The 20,000-nt window shown below is 43.0% G+C and overlaps 1 protein-coding gene across 2 annotated transcripts in view; it reads left to right on the top strand.

Annotated features, from left to right (window-relative positions):
• Positions 1–20,000, top strand: part of zeb2b (zinc finger E-box binding homeobox 2b) — a 50,467-nt gene that overhangs the window by 22,045 nt on the left and 8,422 nt on the right. For both annotated transcript variants that reach the window (XM_080422115.1, XM_080422114.1), the window contains exons 3-6: positions 4,370–4,558; positions 7,492–7,706; positions 18,300–18,408; positions 18,992–20,000. The exon at positions 18,992–20,000 is cut by the window's right edge and continues 1,033 nt beyond it. In XM_080422115.1, the coding sequence (XP_080278241.1) occupies positions 4,370–4,558; positions 7,492–7,706; positions 18,300–18,408; positions 18,992–20,000 (1,522 nt within the window). The remainder of the gene's footprint in view (positions 1–4,369; positions 4,559–7,491; positions 7,707–18,299; positions 18,409–18,991) is intronic.

Genomic DNA, 20,000 nt, shown 5'->3' with positions numbered 1-20,000 from the left:
CTTGACGCGCTCTGACTAAACCTCAAATTAATTAAACACTTGAACCCTAGTGTCCCCCATTTTCTGGGGGGAATGCTCGGTGGAAATAGCCGAGCTACCAAAGCTCAGAATCAGTTTTATGTGTCGCATGCAGGCGGCAAACATTCGCCGCTGGATGTGAAGCCAATAAGGAAGTCAATAATATTTAACTTCATCATGAAAATAACCTTGTTTTCAAACCAAGGTTTCAATTCAACCAAGTTTAATACAGTATGTCCTATCATTGTTAGTAAGGATGCTGCAGTTCTCCTTAATGGCCTAGAAGGTGTCGCTATCTATATTTTGCTGTGTTCCATGAGAAGAGAGAGGATAGAGGTAGAAGGGATAGAAAGAGATAGAAAACAGATTAAATAAAATAAATAAAGACATACTTAAAGATAACGTATGTGTAGCAGGTACATACATGCTATTTAGAAACATTAGCATCATAATGCAGTTGTGTACTTGTTATTTTAGAAACATTAGCATAATATTCTTCACAATGCATAACGACACGTTATGAGCTTACATCGGCTATTTTCCTGACTAACTGATTTGGTGTAGAGGGAAATACTAGCGGACCTAGTACAAAGCCCTGAGAGACCTCAGTCAACTAAGTACAGCATATATGTAGGGTTTAAGTGTTTAAAGAGGGAGTGTGTTTTTGAGAAATCCTTTTGTCTGTCTGTCTGTCTGTCTGTCTGTCTGTCTGTCTGTCTGTCTGTCTGTCTGTCTGTCTGTCTGTCTGTCTGTCTGTCTGTCTGTCTGTCTGTCTGTCAGCATGCAAGCATGCATGCATGCACTGATTGTGTGTACTGTATGTGTACGCATGCATATGGTATACTGAACGTGTGTGTGTGTGTGTGTGTGTGTGTGTGTGTGTGTCAGCGGCGGACTGGCCATTTGGCGTACCGGGCACATGCCCGGTGGGCCGCTGGGCCAGTGGGCCACTAGGCCACAAAAAAAAAAAAAAAAGAAAAAAAAATTTTTTTTTTTTTTTTTTTTTTTTTTTTTCAAAAAATATTTTCGCTCCCGTTTTAGGATTATTACGGTCATTTCAGGGTTGCGTGGCCCAATTATTAGTAAAGTTAATGTTTGGGCTGAGATGCTTTCCAGCAGGGGCCTCAGTGCGGCTGCAGAGTTGATGTGCAGGGCTGGGCTGAAACAGTGAAACGCTCCCCCCCACCCCCCCCCCCCCCCCCGTTGACAAAACGGCCCAGGGTTGGTGGGCCGGTCCGAACAAAAATGCCAGGGCTGAATTTTGGTCCCAGTCCGGCCCTGGTGTGTGTGTGTGTGTGTGTGTGTCTGCACGCAATGTGCATATGTGTGTGCAATGCATATGGCATAGTGGCTTGTCGAATGTGTATGGCATGTGTATGTCTGTGTGTGTGTGTGTGTGCGTGCGCGTGCACATGTTGAGTAATGAAGGTTGGTGATTTCTATTAGACAGCAGTTGGTTGGTTGTTTTGGGAGCTGCGTGCGTGCGCGCGTATGTGTGTGTGTGTGTGTGTGAGAGTGTGTGTGTGTGTGCACGCGTGTGTGTGTGTGTGCGCGTGTTGCGTGGGGAGCACGCTATCTCCTCTCTGCAGCTTTGAGTCGTTGTTCTCTCTCCGAAGAGAAGCGGCGACGTCGGAATAATGGGAGAAAGCGCGTTGTGTGGTCTCAGCAACTTTGGAACGGCTTAAGATATACATTCCACTACTCTATGGCAGAATGTGTGTGTGAGTGTGCGTGTGCTCGTGCACGTGTGTGTGTGTGTGTGTGTGCGTGTGTGTGTGTGTACAAAGTACTTGCATTACTATACTTGCGAGGGCCACATAGAAGTTGAGAAATAGACGTTTGTGAGGACAGTTCTTGACTGGTCCTCATGAGAGCAATGATTATTTTATGGTTATAAGTTATAAGGATTACAATTAGGGAAACATTCAGGTTAAGGTTATTGTTCTATATTTTTTAGACCAGGGGTCGTCCACGTTTTTCAGGCCAAGGACCCCCATAGCTGAGACAGAGATGAAGCAGGGACCCCCACGCTACACAATGTATTCATGTTAAGTTTGTGTTTTCAGACATTTAACCACTTAAACCTTCAATACTTTGTAAACTTGACCGTTGGCACTGCACTTGGTCTGCTCTTTTTTTCCCTTCTACACCAAACCTCTTAGCCGAAAGTGTGTGTGTGTGTGTGTGTGTGTGTGTGTGTGTGTGTGTGTGTGTGTGTGTGTGCGTGCGTGCGTGCGTGCGTGCGTGCGTGCGTGCGTGCGTGCGTGCGTGCGTGCGTGTGTGCGTGTGCGTGCGTGCGTGTGCGTGTGTGCGTGTGCGTGTTGCATTGCGGTTTGGCTGCGGTTAATCTGTTAAACACAGAATCAACAGAAACCATGGTCTCCTCATTGACCTTATATGTGAAAGTCAATACTCTGCTACACAACTGCTCTGTTGTTGATTAAATGGAGCTTGTGTGTGTGTGTGTGTGTGTGTGTGTGTGTGTGTGTGTACAGTATATGATACGTACTGTACACGAGTGTGTGTGTGTATGGGTTATTTGCATGTGTGTGTGTGTGTGTGTGTGTGTGTGTGTGTGTGTGTCGTAGGAAATCGACAACATGCTGTCACAATTATAAACGTCCAATCGATGTCCTCTTGATAAGACCTAAATGAACGTCTCATTTCGTCGATGCCGGGTCGAACCCTTGTGTACGTCCAATAGTGTTACTTTTCAGGAAAGGCTTAAAACTGTGTCGTCATTATTTAGTCACAAGCACTTGTTAATACGTTAGTGTTTTTAAAAAGCACGCACGCACGCACGCAGGCAGGCACGCACGCACACACAGCTGACACTGTAGTATGATTAAACAGAGCATTAAAATATGGAAATATGAGGTTTCTGACAACGATATACGGTATTTCCCAGTGTTAAACTGGAGGACATTTATCTGTGGAACGAATTAATCCAATACACCCCTTTCTCTCTCTCTCTCTCTCTCTCTCTCTCTCTCTCTCTCTCTCTCTCTCTCTCTCCCTCTCCCTGCCTCTTTCTCTCTCTCTCTCTCTCTCTCTGTCTTTAATCACTGTAATGATATTTTGCCATTGGAATTAATTAAAACAAATACAATCACTACTGACGACCACTACTGAAACACAACACGTCATGGCATTGTGTCTAGAATATTTGGACTCTCATGTGCTGTTCTTGGGCAGCCATTATGCTCTGTTTTGTTCTCTCCTTTGTTTTGTGTTGGTAGTTGTTATGGTTTGTTCCTGTGTAGTCTCTTGTGCTTGTTGTATTGTTTTGTTATATCTTCTGATTTTAGTATTATGTGTTGCTTTGGTTATTCTTGTTTTGTATTGATGTTATGTTTAGAATTTTCTACATTTGTGGTGTCTCGCTGGTCTAATCATAATATTTGAGTTGATTATGGTGGTCTTGTGGTATCGTTTTGTTTTACCCTCTTCTCTCGTACATTACGTGTTGCTTAACCACACAAAACCATAGACTGTAAAAAATAATGGACGAAGGGGGCCGTGACGTCACCCGTTTTGAAGCCTCTATTTCAGCTAATTCAAATCCACCATCTTGGAATTTCCCGTCCCAAATGAAACTGGAAAACAAATGCCATTGGGCGGAAAGTCTCCATTTAGCAGAATCAGTAAAAGCTTACCCCTCTTTCTAATTAATAAAAAAAAAAAAGAGCATAATTTACGAAGAAACACATCTCATGCTGCGTGAAAGAACCATGAACCTTATAGCCTCCTTAACTGTGGACATGTCATAATATTTGGGCAGACGTTTGTCAAAAATAGCCGATGCACATCAACATCGCAACGCCTTGCGAAACGTTATGAGCTTGTAGAACGTCTATTGTCGGCAAAGAGATATGGTGTAGAGGGCAGAAAAGGTTGGGGAGTCTTGGGGACCAAGACTCCCCAAAAGTCTTGGGGAACAAGTCCCCAAGACTGGGGTCCCCAAGGACCCCAGTCAATAGGGTTTAAGTAGTCTCTCTCTTTCTCTATTTTTTTTTTAAACGTATGTTGCTATAATATCAGTGTTTTTTACCCCCAAAATTAGACCCCAAGAAGCAAAGATTTGAGTTACAAATGTTCGCATAAAAAATATATATAAACAAAAATGTGCAAAGAAATTCAAAAATGTTCAAAAATAGCAGATCTACAAGCTCATAGCGCGGCACTCGGTGCCGTGCTATGAGCTTGTAGATCTGCTATTTTTGAATTGCCAAAGAAATCCAAAAAAATTACACAGATGCAATCCTGGTCTTAACGGGTTGATAAAGTATTCAATCAATATTCAATCTCTCTCTCTCTCTCTCTCTCTCTCTCTCTCTCTCTCTCTCTTCAGAAAAGACCATGGACTGCTCCTCAGAGCTGGAGGAGTTCTTCAGCAAGCGTAAGCTGGGCGACAGCGAGAGCCACGTGGTGAGCATCGCCGAGTACCTCCAGCGGGGCGACACGGCCATCATCTACCCCGAGGCCCCCGAGGAGCTGTCCCGCCTGGGCACGCCCGAGGCCAACGGCCCCGAGGAGAACGGTACGGAGGAGCACCGAGGTGTGTGTGTGTGTGTGTGTGCGTCTGACACTTTGTGTTTGTGCGTGTGTGTGTGCGTGTGTGTTTGAGTGTAGGGTTGGGATACTTTTAGGATTTTAACAATTCCGATTCCTTAACGCAGGGGTCTTCAACAGAGTGTCCGGGACCCCTAGGGGGTCCTCAGAGTTACTGCAGGGGGTCCGCCAAATCTTTGTGTGATAGGATAATATCTTTTTGCGTTAACCACTTGAACCCTAGCATCCCTATTCTAAGGACTGCGAGGAATTGTGAGCTTGTAGATCGGCTATTTTCGGCAAAGAGAGGTGAAAAAAGAGCAGACCAAGTACAGAGTGAATGGTCAAGTTTACTAAGTATTGACGGTTTAAGTGGCTAAATGTCTGAAAATACACATTAACATGTCCAACATTTCATCTGCAATACAATTGTATGCAATAAATAGAGGGGGTCCCTGCTTCATCTTTCTCTCAGATAGGGGGTCCTTGGGCTGAAAAACGTTGAAGACCCCTGCCTTAACGGTTCCCTTTGACGATTCCAGGTCTGTAACTATCAGTGTAAGGTTTGAGAAAGTTTGAGATATTATGAGACGTGAAGTCCTCATACAGTACCAGCTCTGACAGTGAGGTGAAACCGGTTCCGGAAACGGTTCCAAATGTGATGGAACGGATTACGGTTCCTCGATGTTGGATCCCAACCCTGTGTGTGTGTGTGTGTGTGTGTGTGTGTGTGTGTGTGTGTGTGTGTGTGTGTGTGTGTGTGTGTGTGTGTGTGTGTGTGTGTGTGTGTGTGTGTGTGTCTGTGTGTGTGTGTGTGTGTGTGTGTGTCTGCGTGCGTGCGTGCGTGTGCGGGGCAGTGTGCACAGAAGCAGGTGTAACAACGCGAATGGGACATACCCTCCCTGTAAACATGAAAACAGCACAACCGATAACATCGCACATTACTAATGCATGACATAAACGCACGCACACACACACCCAAACACACTGACAGTCTGTGAGTACACATTCTTGGAAGGCGGGGGAGGTTTGCTTAGTTTATGTATTTTTCATGTCGATACCAGCCCTTTTCATGTATACCTGAATTCATTATGAAATCTACATTTCATAATGAGAGGAGAGGAGAGGAGAGGAGAGGAGAGGAGAGGAGAGCAAAGGAGGATGGAGGAGGGGTGGGGGTTCGATGAGGGGGTGACATGAACAGACAGCTGGTGGTCTCACGCATGCCTGAGTGTTTACCTACTGACCCTGGAACAGCTGGACCCCCACCCCCTTGTGTGTGTGTGTGTTTGTGTGTGTGTGTGTGTGTGTGTGTGTGTGTGTGTGTGTGTGTGTGTGTGTGTGTGTGTGTGTGTGTGTGTGTGTGTGTGTGTGTGTGTGTGTGTGTGTGTGTGTGTGTGTGTGTGTGTGTGTGTGTGTGTGTGTGCGCGCGTGTGCGTGCGTGCATCTTCAAAGTCTCAGTCTCTCTCCCTCTTAATCAGTATTGTCCATTCATACTTGTATGTTTGTATATTTCTGTAAGGTTTTAATATTATTATTACAACCATAATATCAGTCCGATAATAATAATATCAGCACTGTGAATGGAAACATCAAAGCTATTTCAGATATTACCCCACCACCATCTCTCTCCTCTCCTCTCAATTCAATTCAAAGCGGCTTTATTCAAAACAACATATACAATTACATGGGAACAAATTAATGTGTAAACAGAGCAGTGTTGCATTGCATCTCGCATAAACCATACGAATTGTGCATTTGCTGTCAGAAATAGCTCTACATCCACATAGGAGAGGTTGGCTTGGGATACGCTTTGGAAACAAATTACATTAATATGTCGATGTTTTGCATTCACTTCACTTTGTATAAGACCTTGAGGACAAATAGAAAGACAATTTTTTCAAGTGTATATAATCCATTAAGAACGGGAAAGTGTGATTTTAGATTTATTTGTCTATTCAAAAATAGCAGCTCTACAAGCTCATAGCACGGCACTCGGTGCCGCGCAATGAGCTTGTAGTTCTGATATTTTTTAGCAAAATGTGTGCAAATCTTTGATTATATATATATTTTTTAAAGTGAACATTTGTAACTCAAATCTTTGCTTTTGGGTATTCTACAAATGTCTTCTAAATCTTAACAGTTTGCTGAAAAAAACGTATGTTGCTATATACGTTTTTATAAGCTGGTGCTCAAACTTTCTTATGTCAAGGACCCCCAAATCGATATGTATTTGGCCGCTGACCCCCATCTGAAAATATTGAGTTCCAGAAGCAAAAGATGTGCAAACATTTTCAAGGTTTTCTCAAAAATAGCCAAAGTATAATATAATGGTTATAGCTAAAATCGAAAATGGCACGGATGCGCTCCCGGATTGAATGGGTTAACGGCAGTGGTAGAGAAAGTACTCAAAATGTTTTACTTAAGTAAAAGTATCAATACTGCAATGTAGAAGTACTCTAGTAAAAGTCTGGAATTCAACATTTACTTGAGTAAAAGTACAAAAGTATTGGTATCAAAATGTACTTAAAGTACCAAATAAAAGTAAAAGTTAAAGTACTAAAATGTGTGAAAATAGCCGATCTACAAGCTCACAATGTGTCGCGATGCGACGCGTTGTGAGCTTGTAGATCGGTTATTTTCAAATAGCCCGGGTATAAAATAGGGCTAAAGTGGTTAATGTGTGTTTTATAATGTAATAATTTATACCTGCAAAGTAACTAAAGTTTTTTTTAATTGTAGTGGAGCAAAAGTACAATATTTGCCTCTGAGATGTAGCGGAGTAGAAGTAAAAGTATTGGAAATTGGAAATACTTAAAGTAAAGTACTTAGTTACTTTCCACCACTGCTCGTATACCTACTCCTGTCACTAAACCTCACAAATCTCGCTGTTCTCCCCCCCACCCCCCAATTTCATTACAGACCTCCCGCCGGGGACCCCCGACGCCTTCGCCCAGCTGCTGACGTGCCCGTACTGCGACCGCGGCTACAAGCGGCTCACCTCGCTCAAGGAGCACATCAAGTACCGCCACGAGAAGAACGAGGAGAGCTTCTCCTGCCCGCTGTGCAGCTACACGTTCGCCTACCGCACGCAGCTGGAGCGCCACATGGCCACGCACAAGGCCGGGCGCGACCAGGTGAGCAAACGAGCTGGCGAGCAGGTGTGGTGGAAAAAGTACTCAAATGTTTTACTTAAGTGAACGTATCGATACTGCAATGTTGAAGTACTCCGTCACGAGTGAATGTCCGGAATTCAAAATTGACTTGAGTAAAAGTACAAAAAGTATTAAAAATTGAATACCAAAAGTGCTTAAAGTACCAAAAGTAAAAGTACTAAAATGTTTGAAAATAGCAGATCTACAAGCTCACAACGCGTCGCGATGTGACGCGTTGTGAGCTTGTAGATCGGCTATTTTCAAATAGCCTAGGTATAAAATAGGGCTAAAGTGGTTAATGTGTGTTTTATAATGTAATAATTTATATCTGCAAAGTGACGAGTGACTAAAGTTTTCCAATAATTGTAGTGGAGTGAAAGTACAATATTTGCCTCTGAGATGTAGTGGAGTAGAAGGTAAAATAATTGGAAAATTGAAATACTCTAGTAAAGTACACATACCTCAACAATGTACTTGAGTACATGTACTTAGTTACTTTCCACCACTGGTGAAAACCAGGCGGCAAGGATGTGAAGCCAATAAGGAAGTACTTTTCAGCTCTGCAGTTCTCAATGATGGCTTAGAGGGTGTCGCTATTTCCCCCATAATGGCTGCAGAACAATTAGCACACTATTGATTACAATGGGAATTTGACCGTACTTTACAATTGATTGTATTACCTCAGCAAGCATTGTCATAAATACGTTATGCTTTCAGTCGCTATCTATCTATCTGTCTATCTGTCTGTCTGTCTATCTATCTATCTATCTATCTATCTATCTATCTATCTATCTATCTATCTATCTATCTATCTATCTATCTGTCTGTCTGTCTGTCTGTCTGTCTGTCTGTCTGTCTGTCTGTCTGTCTGTCTGTCTGTCTGTCTGTCTGTCTGTCTGTCTGTCTGTCTGTCTGTCTGTCTGTCTGTCTGTCTGTCTGTCTGTCTGTCTGTCTGTCTGTCTGTCTGTCTGTCTGTCTGTCTATCTATCTATCTATCTAATCATATTATATCTAATACTATCATTTGTGACAGATGAGTAGGCCCTCAAGTACCCCATCCCCATTCAAGCTCTCTCTCTCTCTCTCTCTCTCTCTCTCTCTCTCTCTCTCTCTCTCTCTCTCTCTCTCTCTCTCTCTCTCTCTCTCTCTCTCTCTCTCTCTCTCTCTCTCCTACTCTCTACCCCTCTCATCTTGTATCTAATGTGCTGTGATCCCTGGGCGAAAAGCGATCTTTTTTTTTTCCTTTTTTTTTTTTTGATTGGCAATCATTATTAATTTTTCATGGCATTTTGAAGATGCGGATCTTTTAATGGTAATAACTTTAATTGAGGAACTAAATGGTTTTTTGATGGCCTCCGCTGATATGATTTTCCAGTCGCCGTGTTCACGATCGACTGATTGTGTTAATTTCCAATTTGGGGGAGAAAAAAAATAATTCATCAGCGAGGCTGACTTACTTCCAGTCTCAGTCTGCAATCGTAGCCTTTTTTTATTTAATGTAATGTTGCTTTTTGGACGCGGCTCCTCAGTCATTCTACATCATCAAACTTCTCGTTTCATGCACTGCATAAACGTGTTTATATCGGCACTGTCTTCCAGAAAGCTCGTATAGGTCCAAAACTGTTACTTTTCAGGAATGTGAACCTATATGTTCCAATGGATACAGTGCAGTTATGATTTAGTGAGGAGCTCGTTAAAACTTTTCATTGTTTCAAAATTTGAACCCGGTTTCCTGCGCAAGTACTGACATTGTTACCATTGAGCTAATAGAGCCTGCTCAGGGAATACATTGAATCTTGACCATCAGGTCAAAATAGGTGAGACATGACCTTTGACACGATCTAAATGTCTCAATACCCCAATTTTATAAGTTATATTGTATACAGATTGGACAACATTATTATTCATAAAAAGAAAGTTACATCATTTAGGCTTTAACCACTTACTTACCTACTGTAAAATAAATTCAAAAATAGCAGATCTACAAGATCACAACGTGTCACATCGCGACGCGTTGCGACCTTGCAGATCTGCTATTTTTGGTAATTTTGCGTGACCCTGTAGTTTGACAAAGTAGATCATTCATTTTACCAAAAACAAAAGAAAACGTGTAAAGTTGAAAAATGGAGATACGAGGTTACGTAGCCGCGCCGTCGCCCCAGTCATTTATTTCCTATCTGTCTGAAATATAATGTAATCTGCCGGCAGTTAAGGGGCGAAATCACCTTCTGAGTTGAGCGGCGGCGAGGTTGAAAACCTATTCCTCCGTCGCGCCTCTTTAACCAGCCTGTCAGCTCTAAAACTTTAAGAGGTGGAATTTAAAAAAACAGATTGCGGTTAAAAATATATATATAATTTGCGGTCGTAGATGAGGCAATTATGATCGCGGGCGCTGCGGTCCGTGAGAAAACACGATTTCCAGAAGTTCATCACTTCATTTGGTCTGTTGATGTGTAAATCTTTTTGTCAAAATATCGAGGGGGTGAAGATTTCCTGTTTTGCTCTAATGTTGCCATCATTTCTCAATGACATTTTAGGTCATATTCAGAGCAATGTTTTGCTTCTCAACACCGATCACACATTACTTACTTGGGTCCTGGGGGGGGGGGGGGGGGGGGGGGGGTTCCAGGGGGTAAAAGTCAGCAAAATCTGCTATTTTAATATAGTGTCACAATAATTTTTACCGCTTTAACCTTTTATACTTTGGCTATTCAAAAAGCTTGTAGAGCTGTTATCTGAAAAATCTAAAGCGTAATTTAAAGCGTAAATTTGTAACTCAAATCTTTGCTTCTGGGTCCCTGGAAGAAAACATTTTGAGATGGGGGTCCGCCAAATACATATCATTTTGGGGGTCCTTGACATGAAAAAGTTTGAGAACCACTGTCCTAGTGTGCAAGGACTCATTCATATTTATAATACAATTTCAACCAATCTAAAACACAACATCTGAATCAGTTTTATGTGTCACATACAGTAGGTGTAAAAGCAGTGGGTGAAATTCTCGTGGGCGCTCCATTTTTGAGTATTCTGTGAGAAGAGAGAGAGGTAGATTGAGAGCAAAGGGAAAGAGATAGAAAACAGGTTAAGTAGAACAAATAAAGATATACTATAGGCATTGCTGTCGGGTGGAAAGCTCTTATGACCACAACTGTTACTTTTCAGGGATGGTTATTTAGTCACAAGCAGTGGTGGAAAAAGTACTCAAATGTTTTACTTAAGTAAAAGTATCAATTCTGCAATATAGAAATACTCTGTTACAAGTTAAAGTCCGGAATTCTAAATGTACTTGAGTAAAAGCACAAAAGTGTTGTGTTGGCATGAAAATGTACTTAAAGTACCAAAAGTAAAAGTACTCATTATGAAAATAGCTGATCTACAAGCTCACAATGCATTGTGAGCTTGTAGATCGGCTGAAATGTATATAGAAAATAGAGAATTGTAAATACTCCAGTAATGTAAAAAATACCTCAAAATGTTACTTAAGTACAGTACTCGAGTACATGTATTTAGTTACTTTACACCACTGGTCACAAGTCCTTGTTAATACTTCGACACAAATCTGGGGCCCAACCACCTGAATAGAAGGTCGCCCTGTGCCGTGTCGCGGTTGTGTCGCGTTCTGTTGTTTCCGTGTCGTTGTCGTGTTGTGCCGCGCGTTCTCTCAACCGAGCCTGATGGTCTCAGGCTGCGCGTGATTGGATCAGATGTCAAACGATGCCAGCACTCTCACCTGATCCCCCCAGCAGCCGGCTATAAAGGCCGGGCAGATGGATCGTCCTGGCACATGCCACAGTCCCCAGCCTCGTATTACCACCGTGGTAACTGCCTCGTCGGCGTCAGCCAAGAAACCTCCTAACTCCCATATTTCAGCTCAATTGTGTCAATTAGCGCTCTATGCGTCCTCGTGCAAGAGTGCGGCACAAAAGTAGCCAAAATGGCCACCATACGAGCTCTCGACACGACACGTTTTGAGCTTGTAGATTCTCTCGATTTTTCAAATGTTTTGAAAGTAAAAGTGTTTAAACGGATATTTCACTTTCAAATAAAATAAACATAAAAAATATATATTTCATATAATATATTTATATACCCTAGGTGGGGGTTGGCGAAAGGGCCTACTCTGTGTGGAGTTTGCATGTTCTCCCCATGTCTCCTGTGGTAGTTAATACCCTCACAAAATCATGTAGTAATCCTGGTCGTTATACGACCTCCCTCCATGGCGCCTGATGGAGGGGAAAGGAACTGGTTGGAATAACGTGTTCCTTCCACGCGCTACGTCCTACCAGGGAAACTCCCCCCTGTCAGGTGATGAGAAGGTCAGTTGGCTCTCATGCATTGAAGGAGGCATGAGCTCGGCCCTGGGCTCCCTAGGCTGGTGCGGGGAGTGTAGCACCCAGGATCACTTAGAAAATTGGCACCGGGTGAAAAGAAAAAGGGTTACAAAATCGTGGGATAATTTATTTTAGAAAAAAAAAAAAAACACACATATATATATATATATATATATATATATATATATATATATATATATATATATATATATATATATATATTAAAACATTTGAAAAAGTAAAGATAAAATCAAGGCCCCCTCACGCATTTGAAAGTGAAATATCCCTTTAAAAGTGTGTCTGTTGGTTTAATAAATATTGAACCACTGAAAAGTATATAGCGACGGATTTGCACACTAATACTAGTCGTAGAGTTGTTCCCCTATTAGAGTTATACCCGGCATGCATTGCGGCCGTTTTTTGTAAAGTGTGGGAAAAAGACCAGTTGTTGTACTCCGTCAGTTCGGGCGCTGAATGCTATAAGGAAAACAGTGGATTAATTTTTCTGTCGTGAGTAAAATACCCAAAGTAGGCCTGTTCGGTAAGAGAAAGCATAAAGCTGTTAATATTGGAGAGAAGTTGTCTTCGTTTTCCTTGCCTTGCCCACAGCATAAAACCGGGAAAGCATCTGAGTTTAGCGTTGGCTTTTCAAAAATAGCAGATATACAAGCTCACAGCGTGTCACTTCGTGCCGCGCTGCAAGCTTGTAGATCTGCTATTTTTTTTACATTTTTGAAAAATCTTGAAACCGTGAGAACTACTGATTTAGAAGGCTTTTTTAGTGTTAACCCATTTAGTCCGGGGGATGCATCTGTGTCATTTTAGATTTCTTTGGGCTATTCAATAGATATACAAGCTCATAGCGCGGCACAAAGTGACGCTCTGCAAGCTTGTATATCTGCTATTTTTTTGAAAAATCTGATTGGACTGTGTGCAAAATGTGTGCAAATATTTGAATATATATATATATATATATTTTTTTTTTTAAGCGAACATTTGTAACTCAAATCTTTGCTTCTGGGGGAGGTCCCTGGAACAAAATATTTTTGTGTTCGCTTTAAAAAATATATTTTGTTTAAAAAGAAATGTACAAATAAGTAATAATTTAAAAAAAAAGCCAAATAAATCAAAAAATGTCACAAGATGCGTTCCCCGGATTGATTGGTTAATGGGTTGACGAGAGCTTGAGGCTAAATAACAACTACATCGAATCCATCATGCTCCTCTTTTTTCCCTCCATTTCCAGAAAAGTAACCGTTTTTTGGGGGGGACATACGAGGTATCCACCTGACAGCAAACGTGCTGCCGCTGCCCACCAGCTCCGGGCTACAAACAAAACGCCACGGCGTTTCCCCCTCTTTCACAAAACCAATTAGCTCCATTTGAGAATGGTGCTAGTTAATGTGTGAGGGGCAGCTGCTGTGTCATTTAATCTCTTCTGAACCTTCTAGTTGTTGTTTTTTCAGGCCTCGCAATAAAGAACGCTTTATTCCTCACTATACAAGTACAAGAAGAGTGTTTTTTTGCGGCCTTTGATTGATCGATTGAATACTTTATCGTTCAAAAATAAAGCACGGAGGTACAGTAAAACATTTAGGCTAAAAGGAGAACACAAATCGTCCTGGGGACTCCATTGTGGTCCTATGCTATAACAACAATGACAATAGTAATAGTATCTATCAGTGATGTAAGGTAAATTAAGTACATTTACTCAAGTACTGTACGTAAGTAAGTACAATTTTGAGGTATTCTTTTACTTTGCAGGAGTATTTCCAATTATCAGTACTTTTACTTTTACTCCACTGCATCTCAGAGGCAAATATTATACTTTTACTTCACTACAATGATTTGAAAAGTTTTATTAATAGCTACTTTCTACGTTTGGTACTTAAAGTGCATTTTGATACCAATGCTTTTGTACTTTTACTCAAGTCAATTTTGAATTGTGGACTTTTAATTGTAACAGAGTATTTCTACATTGCAGTATTGATACTTTTACATTTTCCACCACTGCTATCTATCTATCTATCTATCTATCTATCTATCTATCTATCTATCTATCTATCTATCTATCTATCTATCTATCTATCTATCTATCTATCTTTCTGGGGTCTAATTTCATGACATCAGATTAAGGAGTGTGTCATGACATGTGCCCAACCCACCCCCCCTCCCCCCAGTAGTACAGACGATTCGTTAACACGCCTCCAAGCTCCTCCCCCTCTTAACCAATTAATAGGGAAAATGATGACTAATTAGCGCGGTATGTATATGCATTATGCAAACATCCAGCCATGGCCCCGCCCACTACAGAAGGATAGCAAATGAATAGGCAGTGGTGGACAAAGTATGTACTCAACTAAATACTCAAGTATTCAAAATAGTACAAATCCATTTTCTTTTGAACGTCAATGCATTGCTGTACTGAAAACGAACATTTACAAAAATGAAAGAATACAAAGTACTCTAGTAAATGTACTTGGTAACTATCCACTACTGAATAAACAACAACAAAAACAATGTCCGAGTGTCATTTATTATTAGCAGTCTAGCGCGTTTGTGTCTTATTAGCCGTGGCACAAGTAAAGTTTACCATGGGTCCTGGGAGAGGGAAGGTAGAGGGGGCCGCTGTGTTTGTGTGTGTGTGTGTGTGTGTGTGTGTGTGTGTGTGTGTGTGTGTGTGTGTGTGTGTGTGTGTGTGTGTGTGTGTGTGTGTGTGTGTTTGTGCGCGCGTGCATGTCTGTGTGTGTGTGTGTGTGTGTGTGTGTGTGTGTGTGTGTGTGTGTGTGTGCGTGCGTGTTGGGGGGGTCCCGGAGAAGCAGCTGTTGCTGTTTGTTTATGCAACTCGGCAACATACAAGCGGCTGGGGTCCCTCTTGGCCCCCCTCCCAACACACACACACACACACACACCCCTCCCTGCGTGATCTTTGAAGGTTCGGTGTCTGTGGCTTGTTTGAACAGTCTCCCTCGCCGTCCGCCATCTGTCTGCCCAGGAATGCCGGAGAGAGAGAGAGAGAGAGAGAGAGAGAGAGAGAGAGAGAGAGAGAGAGAGAGAGAGAGAGAGAGAGAGAGAGAGAGAGAGAGAGAGAGAGAGAGGAGAGAGAGAAGAAATCCCACCCTCCGCATTTGTCGGCCCACCAGATCAGGGTGGGGGAGGAATCATGGGGATGGTTGTGTGTGTGGGGGGGTATTCTTTATTGCCCCCACACACACACACACACACACACACACGCACAAACCTTAGTACAGCGCTGTGAAACACACTCCTCCTTTTGTTAATCTGTTTATTGTGGGATCGCTAAGGCGATCACACTAATGTTATCTTCACTATTTCTTCATTATATACTATATTCTGCCCGTTTTTGACCCCTAACTAGTCCTTCATACTTTTAGCTACAAACTCCGTTCAAACTCTACAACGTTTGGCCTACTTAGGACATATCAGGTACCATTTGATTTGTTTTAATAATTACTACTTTTAGAGCTATTTCACTTTTAATTGCTTAAAGAATCCCATTCATTTCAATGGGGAAGTGCCATTTAGCTACAGTGTAGCCTATAGCAACTGCTTATTAGACCCTAGCAACACCATATTAGAGCCTAGCAACCACCTATTATACCCTAGCAACCGCCTGTTAGACCGTAGCAACCACCGTTTTACCCTAGCAACCACCAGTTTTACCCTTGCAACTGCATATTAGACCATATAAACTGCATATTAGACCATAGCAATCCCCTTTTAGACCCAAGCAACCGCTTATTAGACCATATAAACTGCATATTAAACCTTAGCAACCACCTGTTTTACCCTAGCAACCACCTGTTTAATCCTAGCAACAACCTATTATACCCTAGCAACCACCTATTATACCCTAGCAACCACCTATTAGACCATAGCAATCACTGTGTTACCCTAAAAAAAAACTACATTTTACACTATTCAACACTGTCAACACTATCAAAACGTTTAACACCTTTCAAACCTTTAGAACCATAGACCTTTAAAACCTTTAGAACCTTTAAAACCTTTAGAACATTTAAAACCATCAATACTCAATACCATCAACATTCTTAGCGATCCCACACCTTTTCTTCAGGAACAGTACTTTCTAGTCTATTAAGTCGCTGTCAGGTGGAAACCTCGTATGTCCAAATGCTTTTTGAGCTTGTAAATCGACCTTTTTTTTGCTACTTTAGTATGACTCTATGTAAAGTGTCGCCTATGACGAAGTATGGCATTGATTTGCGCAAAAAAGTAGAAATATTGGAGATACGACAGAAACGCTACGTTTCCCGCCTTAGTAAAAAGACAGAGAAAACACACTCCTCCTTTTAAGAATCAATTCATTTATTTGTGGCATTTTCCTAAACGTTCAGCTCCCATACACCCTTTCCTCCTCCCACTTGGGTTGAATTGTTTTGAAGCCTGGCTCGATGCCTGCACGCTTTACCCCAGTGCATCTCAAAACATCTTCACATCAAGGACCACCCCCCCAAAATATTTTGTACCTCCCCCCATACAAGATTTGTCAAAAGAAAATAGCAGAAGCTCACAACGCATGTATGTAGAGTAGAGTGGTTCAACTGATTTTGATGCTATTTAAAAGAAAAAATGCTGGGGACCCCCTGGAACCCACTCAAGGACCCTTGCGTGTCCCCGAACCCCACTTTGAGAACCACTGCTTTACACACAGTTATGTTTTTGGTTTTCTTTTGTGTTATCGGGTGTTTTGATATTCAGTGTGTGTGCGTGTGCGTGTGTGAGTGTGTGTGTGTTTTTCGAGGAACGCCATCGTTCTTGTTTGAATTGCCGTTGGAACGCAACTGATGTTTACCTTTGAACGTAGAATCAAGGCCATCGCCGTGCGCTCTGTTCTCTGTCCTGAGATTATTAAAGACACTTTTGAGGATTCCTCAGAAAAAAAGAAGAGAAAAGTCCCAATTATGAAATTTGAGAGTTTCTTTTTTTCTTTTCTTCTTTTTTTCTCTCGTGGAGATGTACCAGATATAATTCAATCAGTGTGCACACAGGTATATGCGATATGGGAGATAATTTTCAGCCTCACAAATGAGTTTGAATGTCCTTTGGAGAGCGATTAGGCCCCCAAATTAATGAAAAGCAAGATCAGATTGCGTTCTTCTAATGAAGGGGGAAACCTTGATCTGAAAGACAGAAAGAATGAGAGAACAAACGAAAGGCTATAAAAAAAAAGACAGGCCTCTTTTCATTTATTCTTTTTTTTCTGCTCTGCCAAATCCTAAAGGCAAAGAGGAGCCAGGAAATTAAAAGGTATGTGTGCGTGTGCACGCGTACGCGCGCGCGCGCGTGTGTGTGTGTGTGTGTGTGTGTGTGTGTGTGTGTGTGTGTGTGTGTGTGTGTGCATGTGTTTTTTGTGTTATTTAGCACCGGCCGGGCTCCAACCGGAGGTACAGGCAGTAACGAGAGGCGAGCCAACACGCCTCGCTTGTAGCCGCGACGCACGCACGCCTGTGTTGTCATGCCGACTTTGATTGCAATTATTTCACTACCCCAGAGTCCTCGAACGCCGAGCGCCGAGAATAGCGCCGACCTACAAGCTCACGCGGACGCGACGCGGTGTGAGCTTAACCCTTTAAGAGCGGGCACGCATCTGTGTCACTTTTAGATTTCTTTGGGCTATTCAAAAAATAGCAGATATACATGCTCGAGCTATGTAGATCTGCTATTTTTGAAAATAAATCGTGAAAATGTGTGCAAATCTTTGAATTTATATATATACCTTTTTTACTCAAATATTTGCTTCTGGAACAACATATTTTGAGATGGGGGGGGGTCCGTGGACAAATACATATAATTTTGGGGGTCCTTGACATGAAAAACATTTGAGAACCACTGATATTATAGCAAGTTATTTTCAAAAAACAGACATTTGTAGAATCCCCCAGAAGCTAAGATTTGAGTTAAACATGTTCACTTTACAAATATACACAGTATATTCAAAGCTTTGCACACATTTTCACGGTAAAAAAATGACACACGGACGCGTTCCCGGTCTTAATGGGTTAAAGGTCTGCTATTTCTCGGCCGCTGTTGGGCGCGCGACAACATCGCCCGACGGAACATAAATTAGGCTGTACCCCCCGCTGTTTTTTGCAACCGATCTCAATGTAAATCTCTCTCTCTCTCTCTCCCTCCCTCCCTCTCTCTGCCCCCCCCCCCCCACCCCCACCCAATTTTCTCTCTTCTCTGCCCCCCCCCGCAGCACCAACTGCTCAATCAGGGAGCTGGCAACCGCAAGTTCAAATGCACAGAATGTGGCAAGGCCTTCAAATACAAGCACCATCTGAAGGAGCATCTACGCATTCACAGCGGTGAGTTAACATGCATATTCATGAAGGCCTGATTTAAGACCACCTGAAGGGACGAACAGGGTGGTACGCGTTGATACGTAAGCCCTGATCATGGAAATAGATAATAATAATAATAATAAAAATGGAGTTCAGAGGATGTACAGAAATAGGTTTGTGTTGTAGGGTTTGGGTTAGGTCCAGCTAGGATCCTTTAGGATTTTAACGATGGTGGAAATACTGAGTGAATACTGAGTGAATTAGAGTTACTAATGTCAGATGGTTTTGGTAGTATTTTACTCCCCGCCACCAAAACAGGGGGGATTAATTGTTTGGAAAATTTCAAGTGCTTATCCATAAAAAGAAAGAAAAGGATGTAGGACTCTTTGGTCTGACCTCTGCGATCCTCTGGTTAGCCCAAAGGATCACAGAGGCACACAAGCCTCCACGCCACGACAAGGCAGAGTCCATGTGGAGGGTAAGGTTTTTTTGTTCGTTTGTTTTTTGTATAAAACAAAAAAAAGACCATGATACCGACATTTTGGTTTCAATGGAAAAAAAAGAAAAGTCATCTTACCTGTTGTCCTTCTTAATTTCTCGCCCACAGGTGAAAAGCCGTACGAGTGTCCCAACTGTAAGAAGCGCTTCTCCCACTCGGGGTCCTACAGCTCGCACATCAGCAGCAAGAAATGCATCGGCCTGATCGCCGTCAACGGCCGCATGCGTGGCAACATGAAGACGGGCTCCTCCCCCACCTCGGCGTCGTCCTCGCCCACCAGCGCCACCGTCACGCAGCTCCGACAGAAGCTGGAGAACGGCAAACCGCTGGGCCTCGCCGACCACCACCACAACAACAACCACCTGAACATCAAGACGGAGCCGCTCGACTTCAACGACTACAAGCTCATGATGGCGTCCCACGCCTTTGGAGCCCCCGCCGCGCACTTCATGAACGGAGGAGGAGGGAACAGCCCGCTGGGGATCCCCAACCACCACCACCACCACCCCAACTCGAGTCCCCTGCAGCACCTGGGGATGGGCGGGCTGGACCCGCAGTTCCTGGGCTACCCGGGCCCGCTGGCGAACAACCTGAGCGAGGTGCAGAAGGTCCTGCAGATCGTGGACAACACCGTGTGCCGGCAGAAAATGGACTGCAAGCCCGAGGAGCTGTCCAGGCTCAAGGCCTACATGAAGGAGCTGGGGTCCCAGATCGAAGAGCAGAAGCAGGGACTCATGGCGCACGGGGGGCACCCCATGGGGCTTCCGCTCATCAACCACAACGGCGCCACCAAGAGCATCATTGACTACACGCTGGAGAAGGTGAACGAAGCCAAGGCCTGCTTGCAGAGCTTGACGGCAGACTCAAAGAGACAGATTAGCAATATCAAGCGGGAGAAACACAACCACGTGTTGGACGTAGACCTGGAGGAGAAGATGCAGGAGAACAACCTGTTTACGCCGTTTGTGTGCCAATACTGCAAAGAGACCTTCCCCGGTCCCATCCCGCTGCATCAGCACGAACGCTACATGTGCAAAATGAACGAGGAGATCAAAGCGGTCCTGCAGCCCAGCGAGAACCTGATGCCCAACAAACCCGGGCTGTTCATGGAGAAGAG

The sequence above is a fragment of the Gymnoscopelus braueri genome (genome assembly GCF_963280865.1).
Source record: "Gymnoscopelus braueri genome assembly, chromosome: 24".
In the NCBI taxonomy this organism is placed as follows: Eukaryota; Metazoa; Chordata; class Actinopteri; order Myctophiformes; family Myctophidae; genus Gymnoscopelus; species Gymnoscopelus braueri.
The sequence above is the reverse complement of the archived record's forward strand: the minus strand, read 5'-3'. Positions and strand labels throughout refer to the sequence as shown.